Below are 10,703 nucleotides of genomic sequence, written 5' to 3' on the forward strand. Positions count from 1 at the left end.
ATATACTAAAATTTTATTCATTTATCTGAAATTCACATTTAACTAGGAGGACTGTATTTTTATTTGCTAAACTTGATAACTCTATTGGGTCCTCCCCGAGGACGTTACATCCTGAAGGGTGCAGGGCTTAACTGGACAAAGAGGGCGTGAAGAGTGACCTAGGTAGCTAAACAGCATGTGCTAAGGCCATAAGGCACGATATATTTATTCTCAACCTGATATATTTATTCTCATCCTTTCTGTGGTGGTTAAAGTTATTGCTACCAGGAATCTCCCACACCCATCTCAGATTCCAAACCGGTGGCGAAACTAAGGCTCCGAAGCGGAGAATCCAGGCCCGGGGCGGGAGGGGACCGGGAAGAGAACGCACGTTCGGTGCGGGCGGGGACGAGCACCAGAGAGCGAAGTGGGCGGGCGAGAACGAAACCCAGAAAACAACACGGGCGGAGTCGAGAACCAGAGAAAGACGCGCCCGGGGCCGGGAAGGAGAATCGAGGTTCGGCGCGGGCGGGGACGAGAAGCAGCGCTCGGGCACGCGGGGACGGCGGCCGGCGCGGGCGGGCGCGGCCTTTGTCTCCTCCTCTGGCGCGCTCCGTGGCTGCACCCGCCCCATGAGCCCGCGGTCCCCCAGCGCCTGAGCCGCCCGCAGCCCCTGACCTGACCTGCCCTCGCAATGGCCGAAGCTGCCTCCGGCGCCGGGGGCACGTCCCTGGAGGGTGAGCGTGGCAAGAGGCCCCCGCCGGACGGCGAGCCTGCAGCCCCGGCGTCCGGAGTTCTGGGTATGTGTGCAGTGCCTGGATCTGACAGGGTGGCAGGTGCCTGGGGTGTTCGCGGCGGCTGTACGGGGAGGGGATTGGAGTCAGCGGTCCCGGTCTGGAGTCCAGTCGAGGGGCCCGCTCCTCCGGCACTGCGGCTGCGGCCGGGCGGGCGCGGCTGGGACGGTGCAGCGGGTGGGGGCTCCCAGCGCAGAGACAACGACACGCCCCTCCTAGAACCCCAGCCCGGGGCTGAGCGCAGTCACCCCTTGGGCTACCGGATCGCTGCCGAGCAGTGATGCGCTTGAGAGAGCCTCTCCACAGAGGCTACAGAATCGTACAGTCCTGGGTTCGAATCCCTGCTCGACTGTGTGACCTTGGGCGCGTGACTTAAATGCTCTGGGCCTCAGTTTCCTCGCCTGTGAAATGGGGGTAAGAACCGCGCCCAGCTATGAGGACGCACTGACATAATGTGGTGAGGCGCTCAGATCTGCTAGTGAGCGCCCCATCGATTGTGGTTTTGGAGGCGGAGCTGGGCCTCGAGAATGAGAGAATGAGTAAGATTTGTAACGGAGGACCTGGGGGAAGGGCATTCCTGGAGAAGGGCCTGGCTGGTGCAAGGACGTGGAGGGAAGGAAACAACCCAAGGCCAGAGCTCGCAGCACCTTGAATGCCAAGCTGAGAGCCGAGGAGCCCTGGCAAGTGTGTGATCGGGGGCAAGGGCTGGAGGGACCAAGACTGGAGGCCAGGGTTCTGATCCAGGAATGGCCTGACCCCAGCCTGCCCTGCCTGCTCCCCAGATAAGCTTTTTGGGAAGCGGCTCCTGCAGGTGGGTCGGTACCTGGTGTCCCACAAGGCATGGATGAAGACGGTGCCCACAGAGAACTGCGACGTGTTAATGACCTTCCCAGGTACCTGTGTCCATTCCCCCAGGGTCCAGAGTGAGCTCCCTTGAGCTGGGCTCCCCTGAGTAGGAGTCTGCAGGAGGCCTTGGACCACCCGTGGCAAGAGCTATCGGTCCCTGTGCCCCTTGGCAGACACAACCGATGACCACACGCTGCTATGGCTGCTGAACCACATCCGCGTGGGCATCCCCGAGCTCATCGTGCAAGTCCGCCACCATCGCCACACGCGTGCCTACGCCTTCTTTGTCACCGCCACGTATGAGAGGCGAGTCCCTGTCCCTGGCCTCTCGCTGACCCCGCTACTCAGCTCCCCGCCCTTCCAAGCACCAACTGCGAGGTCCAGCCACCCTGCATTTGTCCCTGACGGCCACCAGGTACACCATCCCTAGTTCCAGGATGGTGAGCCAGGGTCTCCCCGTGATCCCACCTCCCCTGCCCTTCCCGCAGCCTACTCAGAGGGGCCGACGAGCTGGGTCTGCGCAAAGCAGTGAAGACTGAGTTTGGCGGGGGCACCCGCGGCTTCTCCTGCGAGGAGGACTTCATCTACGAGAATGTGGAGAGTGAGCTGCGCTTCTTCACCTCCCAGGTGCGGCCGGCTCTGGCCCCCAGCGCACATTCCTAGCCCGTGGGCGGCTGCTCCCTGTGCTCACGCCCTGTCCCCTGCAGGAGCGCCAGAGCATCATCCGCTTCTGGCTGCAGAACCTCCGTGCCAAGCAGGGAGAGGCACTGCACAATGTGCGCTTTCTGGAGGACCAGCCAATCAGTGAGTGAGGCGGTCCCAACCGTCCAATCATATGTGGGGAGTTGGCTGGGGCTCTTAGAGGACAGCTATCAAAGTAGGAGCGTTAGGAAAGGGAGGCCTAGATGCAACCAATCAGGGGCTACTGAAGAGTTGGGCGGGGCCTGGAGATCAATCAATGAGCTGAAGGGGTGTGGCCTCAGCAAAGGGGTGGGGCTTGTCCCCTCGGAGGCAGATCCGGGAGAAATCCTTCTCTGGGTCTGGGATAAGGTAGGGGCAGGACCATGGACAGCACTCCACGTACCGTGTGGTGCAGCCCTGGGCCTCAGTTTCCCCTCCAGGAAACCAGCCGCTGCAAGTTCACCTTCTAATGCCAGCTTTGCACCATTCCTCAGACATTTGGAGCAATGAGCTGAGGCCAAATAGCTCTATTTTAAAAAGTGGTTCAGGGCTTCCCTGGTGGCGCAGTGGTTGAGAGTCCGCCTGCCGATGCAGGGGACACAGGTTCGTGCCCCGGTCCGGGAAGATCCCACATGCCGCGGAGCGGCTGGGCCCGTGAGCCATGGCCGCTGAGCCTGCGCGTCCGGAGCCTGTGCTCTGCAACGGGAGAGGCCTCAACAGTGAAAGGCCCGCGTACCGCAAAAAAAAAAAAAAAAAAAAGTGGTTCAGAGAAATTCCCTGGTGGTCCAGTGGTTAGGACTCCACACTTCCACTGCAGGGAGCCCGGGTTCGATCCCTGGTCGGGGAACTAAGATCCCGCAAGCTGTGCGGTGTGGACAGAAAAAAAAAAAGAAAAAAAAGTGATTCCCCACAGGGATCCCACCCTCTCAGGTTCCCTGCACCCTTCCCCACCTGCCCCTGCACCTCCCAAATTTTGAGGGAGAACCGGATCCTTCCACCAAGAACTCCTCTCCTGGGAAGAGCCTCTGCGAGTTTAAGAGCAAAGAGCAGGCAAAAAGCTATGACTTGGGTTTCAGCCGAGGGGGGCTGGCCAGGCCCAGCACAGGCAGAAGGGTTCTTGTCCCCCAACAGTCCCTGAACTGGCGGCCCGCGGGATCATCCAGCAGGTGTTCCCAGTCCACGAGCAGCGCATCCTGAACCGCCTCATGAAGTCATGGGTGCAGGCTGTGTGTGAAAACCAGCCTCTAGGTGTGGTCCCGGCCGGGGGGGTGGGGGTGGGGGTCCCAGGAGGCAGTCAGGGCTGACTGGGACACCCCTGTCCCTGGCAGATGAGATCTGCGACTACTTTGGCGTGAAGATTGCCATGTACTTCGCCTGGCTGGGTTTCTACACATCGGCAATGGTGTACCCGGCAGTCTTCGGCTCTGTCCTGTACACATTCACAGAGGCTGATCAGGTGCCGGGTGTGGACTGCACAGGGGCTGGGACACCCAAGACACCTTCCTCCCTGGACTGGGCCAGCCAACATTTCAGCCCTCCTCTGCCACCCCCAGACAAGCCGGGATGTATCCTGCGTGGTCTTTGCCCTCTTCAACGTGGTCTGGTCAACGCTCTTCTTGGAGGAGTGGAAACGGAGGGGAGCAGAGCTGGCCTACAAGTGGGGGACGCTGGACTCACCCGGGGAAGCTGTGGAGGAGCCACGGCCCCAGTTCAGGGTCAGTCAGGGGGGATCTGAGTCCAGGGACCTCGAGAATGGGGTAAAAAAAAAAAGAGAAAACACTGGGCGAGGAGCATTGCAAGAACACAGGGAGGGGTGAAGTAGGGCTGCAGCATCCGAGATGGTATGCCAAGTAGGGGACTCTCCATGCCCGAAGGGAGAGGGGTGGGAAATTGGCTTTGAGGGGCTGGAAAGGGTGCATTAGGCGGGGGCACCGCAGTAGCAAAGCATGACAAAGAGACACTGAGGTCGAAGGGTCGGGAAGGGTGCAGGGCAGAGGCAGCCCCTCTGATCTCATGTTGGGCCGGGCCCCCACTCTCTGCCAGGGCGTGCGGCGCATCAGCCCCGTGACTCGGGCCGAGGAGTTCTACTACCCGCCCTGGAAGCGGCTGCTTTTCCAGCTGCTTGTGAGTCTCCCCTTGTGCCTCACCTGCCTGGCCTGTGTGTTCCTGCTCATGCTCGGCTGCTTCCAGCTGCAGGTGACCTCCAGCCCCTAGCCCTGGCCTTGGCCCAGACCTGGCGGCCACCTGTCCAGGTGTGCTGTGAGCTGAGCCCAGCTGCCGGGGTGACCTGTGAACGCCCTGCCCCTGCAGGAGCTGGTGCTGAGTGTGAAGGGGCTGCCCCGTCTCGCCCGCTTCCTGCCCAAAGTCATGCTGGCCCTGCTGGTCAGTGCAAGCGCCGAGGGCTACAAGAAGCTGGCCGTCTGGCTCAACGACATGGGTATGCCCTGCGAGGGGAGGTCCCACTGCCCACCCCCCAGGAGGAAGGGCCCCACTGCCCTGCGGGGTGTGCCTGCCGCCCATGACGGTCTGGGCGCCCCCCTCACTCGCCTCCTCGGCCCCCAGAGAACTACCGGCTGGAGAGCGCCTACGAGAAGCACCTCATCATCAAGGTTGTCCTGGTGAGTGGTGGCCAGCAGGCAGGCAGGGGTTCTGCAGGGGACACACGGGAGCTCCTGGGACAGAGGTGACAGGGTGACCGCCCACCTGCCTGCTTCCCACAGTTCCAATTCGTCAACTCATACCTGAGCCTCTTCTACATTGGCTTCTACCTCAAGGACATGGAGCGCCTGAAAGAGGTAAGACCCCGGCCTGAAGCAGTGGCCCCCATGGCAGCCACTGGGGGGGGCCAGACCTGGCCCAACGGGTCCATGGGCTCTCCAGCCCCTCCCCCCCCTCCATCCTTCTCTCCTCTCTGTCCGTCTGTGTGTCCTCTCTCTACCTGTCGCCCCGCCATCTGTCTGTCCACCTGTCCGTCGGTCCCTCCACAGCTCCTGATCGTCCTGTCCCTGTCCCAGAGCCTCGAGCGGCAGCTTTGGGCGGTGCTGGTCCCGCTCGTGGCCCTGCGGTTCCGCCTGCTCCTCCTCTCCCTCCGGGGCCTCCTGCTCGTGGCCCGGGCCAAAGTACTGGCAGGTGGCGAGCCCTCGGGGCCTCGCCGGGGTGGGCAGTGTGGCTGTGCTGGGGGCCTCACACCAAGCCGAGGGTGCATGCTCTGAGGGGATGGGCTTCCGCTGACGGGGTTCAGGTGGCAGGAGCCCCCAGAGGCCCTGGGCACCAGCTGAGCGAGCTCCTGGGCGGTGCTGCAAGCAGGGAAGCCATTGCCTGCCCAGGAGATTGGCTAGGAGCGCTGTGACCTGCCCAGCTGCGGTTTGGGGTTGCCTCTGTGTCCAGGGACATCCAAATTGGGTTCAGAGTGTGTCTGGAAGCGTGTTTCGGGAGGGCGGGTGCCCAGTCCCCGCAGCCTGTCCCGGTGCCCAGAGCCCCGCCCACCCCCCACGTGGCCTCTCTCCACCCCCTTCCTGCCCCCAGATGCTGGCCACTCTGCTGATCACCCGCCAGTTCCTCCAGAATGTTCGAGAGGTCTTGCAGCCGCACCTGTACCGGCGGCTGGGCCGTGGCGAGCTTGGCCTGCGGGCTGCCTGGGAGCTGGCCCGTGCCCTGCTTGGCCTACTGAGCCTCCGGCGCCCTGCACGCCACCTCGAACCCCAGGCTGAAGAGGGTGTCGATGGCAGCAGTGGTGGGGGGGGCCGCAGGTGTCTCAGTGGGGCCTGCGGGGCACCTGAGGAGGAGGAGGAAGCCACAATAGAGCGTCGGCCAGCAGGGGAAGGTGGGGAGGTGGGGGACGGGCCTCGGGGGGGCAGGGAGGAGGAGGAGGACGAGGAGGAGGAGGAGGACGAAGAGGAGGAGGAGGAGGAGGAGGAGGAAGGCGAGGAGGGTGGCCTCCTAGACTGCGGGCTTCGGCTGAAGAAGGTCAGCTTTGCTGAGCGGGGGGCTGGGCGGCGGCGGCTGGGCCCAAGCCCGGAGGCCCTCCTGGAGGAGGGGAGCCCCACCATGGTGGAGAAGGGGCTGGAAGCTGGTGTGTTCACGCTGGCCGAGGAGGACGATGAGGCCGAGGGGGCTCCCAGCAGCCCTGAACGGGAGCCCCCGGCTGTCCTGCTCCGCCGGGCCAGAGGCGAGGGCCGCGACCAGGGCCCTGATGGGGGCCCAGACCCAGAGCCGGGCTTGGGTGACTCAGCCCGGAAGCAGCGGCGGCAGAACCGGTCATCTTGGATCGACCCACCCGAGGAGGAACACTCGGCCCAGCTCACCCAGGCCGAGCTCGAGAGCTGTATGAAGAAATATGAGGTGAGGAGGACGCCTGAGGGCAGGGGCCGGGCCCTCCGAGGGGCGCAGCACACAGTGAGGTGGAGGGCCTGGGGGTGATGGGAAGGAATAACGGGACCCTTCGTGTGGTCAGGAACTTGCCCGATGGGGAGTTCTGGGTCCATGCAGAATAATCTGGGGAGTGGGCTTGAGGAGAGGAAGGTGGTCTGAGGGAGGAGGTGTCCTGGGCTGAAGGAGAGCCCTAGGCCCCACCCAGGTGCCCGCCCACAGGACACGTTCCAGGACTACCAGGAGATGTTCGTGCAGTTTGGCTACGTCGTGCTCTTCTCGTCTGCCTTCCCCCTGGCTGCCCTCTGCGCCCTCATCAACAACCTCATCGAGATCCGCAGTGACGCCCTCAAGCTGTGCACGGGGCTGCAGCGGCCCTTTGGGCAGCGGGTGGAGAGCATTGGCCAGTGGCAGGTGGGGGGAGGGCTGAGGGCCCCGAGCCGGGGTGCACCAAGGAGGAGCGGGTGCTGGGGAGGGTGGCCGGGCCCCCCCTGAGCCCGCCTGTCCCCCTGCAGAAGGTGATGGAGGTCATGGGCGTCCTGGCAATCGTAGTCAACTGCTATCTAATTGGCCAGTGTGGGCAGCTGCAGCGCCTCTTCCCCTGGCTCAGCCCCGAGGCGGCCATCGTGTCCGTGGTGGTGCTTGAGGTGGGGCTGGCGGCCGGGTTGGGGGAGCCAGGCGGCGGGTGGGTGTCCTCGTGCCTGCAGCCTCCTCCTCTGTCACCTCAGCACTTCGCTCTGCTTCTCAAGTACCTCATCCACGTGGCCATCCCCGACATCCCAGGCTGGGTGGCTGAGGAGATGGCCAAGCTGGAGTACCAGCGCCGGGAGGCCTTCAAGGTATGTGGGCCGGGGTCAGTGCGCTTTACGTCTCTGCTCCTTGGGGCTTCTCCACCTAGCCTGGCTGGCCGTCCAGTCCTTAGCAGGAGGGTGGGTGTTCAGAGCCTGGTGTAATAATTAGCATTCCAAAGGGGCCCGGTCCCCTCTGGGATCCTGGTGGCATCCAGCACCAGGTTGGCACTCACGAACTGTCATCCACCAGCTTGCCCAGCGTTGCCCTGTTTGGGGCCAGAGACACAGCTGATGCTTCCTAGAAGCCCAAGCCTCTGCCGCATTCCTCAGAAAGCTGCAGAGAAGGCCAGGGAGCTCACTGGCGCCAACCAATGGAGCTCTCCACCATGATGGAAACATTCTATATCCGTGCTGCCCATGTAGCCCCTCACTACAGATGACCAATGAGCACTTGAAACGGGGCTGGTGCCACTGAGAAACAGACTTTTTTTCAGTTATTTGAATTGACAAAGCCGTGTGTGGCTACCGGCCACTGGATGGGGCAGTCACAGCTCTGTCTCTCACCAGTTCTCCAGAAAGCAGGGAACCACTGAGGCCCAATATTTCTTTACACTCTCCCAATTCCTAAGATGGTGTCTGGCAGGGGATCAGGGACAGAGGTGGTGGCCAGCAAATGTTCGTTCTCTTCTCAGGCCTCAGAAAGCACCGGCATGGGTCCAGGGATGCAGTTGGTGCCCCAAAAGTGTTTAGATCTCTCCCCACTTCTGCAGAGAGCCCCAGGGTGGGTCCAGGGATGCAGCTGGTACCCAAGAAGCGTTCGGATCTCTCCCCACTTCCGCAGGAGAGCGCCGGCATGGGCCCGGGCCTGGGTTGGTACCTGCTCGCCCGCCTGCTCTTCCCAGTGTCCCCATAATGGCTCCGTTCTGCCCGCAGAGACATGAGCGCCAGGCCCAGCACCGCTACCAGCAGCAGCAGCGGCGGAGGCGGGAAGAGGAGGAGCGCCAGCGCCACGCGGAACATCATGCCCGCAGGGAGCGTGACGCCAGTGGCCGGGAGGAAGCTCGGCCTGAGGGCTCCGGGTTGGACCCTGCTGCCCCAGAGAAGGCCTCGGCCAAGGCCAAGGGCAGTGGGGCGGCAGGAGGCCATGGGCCGGAGCGGCCCAAGCGCCCGGGGTCCCTGCTGGCACCTAACAACGTCATGAAGCTGAAGCAGATCATCCCACTGCAGGGCAAGTTCCTGTCGTCCGGGGCTGCATCCTCGCTGGCCGGCGCGGGGGCCAACCTCACTGCCCGGCCGCCCCCTGCCCCGTCTCCCACAGGCAGTGACACCCGCCTGCCGGCCTTCCTCAGCTTCAAATTCCTCAAGTCGCCCGAGACCCGGCGGGACCCAGAGCGTAGCCACTCGCCGCCCAAGGCCTTCCACGCCAGCAAGCTCTTTCCCTTCGGCGGGGCCCGGGCTGAGGCCGGGTCCAACGGGGCGGGCGGGCAGGCCCGGCAGGACGGGACCCCCAGCGGTGGCAGTGGTGGTAGCCGAGCCCAGCGGAGTGGGCCGGCAGACGAGGCCGCAGCTGAGGAGCCGGACACACCCCGGCCCGAAGAGGAAGGCTCAGGTCACAAGCTTTAACTCGGGGGTGGGGACTCCGGGCCGGGCTTTGGGGATAGGGGTGGGGTGTCCAGGCCTGGGGAGAGGGGCTGAAGGGGACAGAGGAGGCCCAGTCTCCCGGTACCGGTTGGGGACCTGGGTATGTGGTATATGGAGCCTCTTGGTCAAAGCCTACCCAATCTTTCCGGGACCCCGGAGAGCCTGGAGCCCTGTGCCTGACCCTCCTCACCCCTGGGGAGGGATGCCAAAGCCCCTCGTCCCAGTGCCTCTCGCACGGCCTGCCATGCTCCAGTGCCAGGAGAGATGAGGGAGGCCCCTTCACCACCTGGCCCAGCCTCTCCTGCCCCCCATGAGACCCTACACCCAGCTCACTCTGGGGGCACTGGACCCCCAGGCCTCTATGCAAGTCCCCACCCTGCAGCTCAGCTGTTCGAGGTGGCCTTCCTGGAAGGTGGAGCTCAGGCTGCCCACCCAGGGAGTTCAGGGCTGCAGCCACACGTGTGCTGAGCAGAGCCACAGCCCTCACTGCCGCCCCCGCCACCCTGTCCCAGCCCGGAGTCCAGCAGCCCATCCCAGGGAGCCCAAGAGGTGGCAGCTGTAGCACCAGGGATATAGGTCAGAAGTCAGAGGGACTTCCTCAGACCGTGCCCTCTCCGTGAGGGGGAGGGGCCCAATGCCCAGAGGCGGGGGATGCACACGAAGAAGCCCACCCCTTGTCACTGATCAGAAGCAATAAGGCCCTCCATGTGCCTGAAAACCCGGAGGGAGCGCGGGTAGGGTCCCCAGCGGGGTCCAGCGGCGGGGCCGGCATCTCCCCGGAACGGCCCCTCTCGCCTCCGCAGGGACAGCGCCGGCCCCTGTGGGCGCCCCGGCCCTCCGCACCCGCCACAGCCGGAGCCCTGCGCCGCCGCCGCCGCCGCCGCCGCCAACACCGCTACCCCGGCCCCCGACGCCACCCGCCGGCTGCTGGCAGTGGGACGGGCCGTGGGGTTGCGGGGGCGAGGGCGCCACCCCCCGCCAGGCCCCTGGCGCCGCCGCCGCCGCCGCCGAGTGTCCGCCCTGCGCCCTCGCCGGGCCCCTGCCCGCCCCGGCAGCTGGCGTCCTGCCGGTGGACGCCAGCTTCTACAGCCTCCCGCCGCCGCCGCTGCCTCCCACCTCCGAGCCCCCGGAGCCCCCGGCACCGTCGCCCAGCCCCAGCTCCAGTCCCAGTCCCAGTCCCCAGGCCGTGTGCTGGCCCAGCGGCTGGCATTAGCTCCGCCCGCCCTGCCTTCCTGTTTTCATATGCAATATCAATCACGGACGGGTCGGCAGCCGCCACCCAGAAAACGCTGCTGTCGGTGTATCCCAGTATTGGCTGCCCCCTCCTGGGTCAGGGCCGGGGGCCTGGGGCCCCTCTATCTGCCGTTTTCCTTTCGACCAGGATGGGGGGAAAGGAAAGGAAACCCCCCCAAAACAACAGAAAACACACACAGAATAGGCGATTATTTATTTGTTTTTAATTTATTTTGTCATATTTTTGTAAAACGGCAGAAATGCAATAAAAAGTATATTTCAACAGTGCCCAAGGGCAGAGCTGTGGAAAAGGGACGTAAGGCGCCCAATGACGAGGTTGGGGCCAGCTCTTTGGGGGCCTGGCAGGCCT

General features: G+C 64.0%; 1 protein-coding gene across 1 annotated transcript; it reads left to right on the forward strand.

Annotated features, from left to right (window-relative positions):
* Nucleotides 1–673: 673 nt before the first annotated feature.
* ANO8 (anoctamin 8) lies at nucleotides 674–10,313 on the forward strand (the record flags this gene model as incomplete). Its single annotated transcript, XM_079703455.1, has 18 exons — nucleotides 674–779; nucleotides 1,556–1,666; nucleotides 1,793–1,925; nucleotides 2,108–2,246; nucleotides 2,327–2,423; nucleotides 3,432–3,548; nucleotides 3,629–3,756; nucleotides 3,854–4,015; nucleotides 4,344–4,496; nucleotides 4,611–4,737; nucleotides 4,863–4,918; nucleotides 5,021–5,095; nucleotides 5,826–6,641; nucleotides 6,891–7,082; nucleotides 7,184–7,315; nucleotides 7,397–7,507; nucleotides 8,393–9,068; nucleotides 9,904–10,313. The coding sequence occupies 18 exons, from the start codon at nucleotides 674–676 to the stop codon at nucleotides 10,311–10,313; spliced, it is 3,741 nt and encodes a 1,246-aa protein (XP_079559581.1).
* Between the last annotated feature and the right edge of the window lie 390 nt (nucleotides 10,314–10,703).

The sequence above is a fragment of the Hyperoodon ampullatus genome, assembly GCF_949752795.1.
Source record: "Hyperoodon ampullatus genome assembly, chromosome: 4".
NCBI classification, from domain to species: domain Eukaryota; kingdom Metazoa; phylum Chordata; class Mammalia; order Artiodactyla; family Ziphiidae; genus Hyperoodon; species Hyperoodon ampullatus.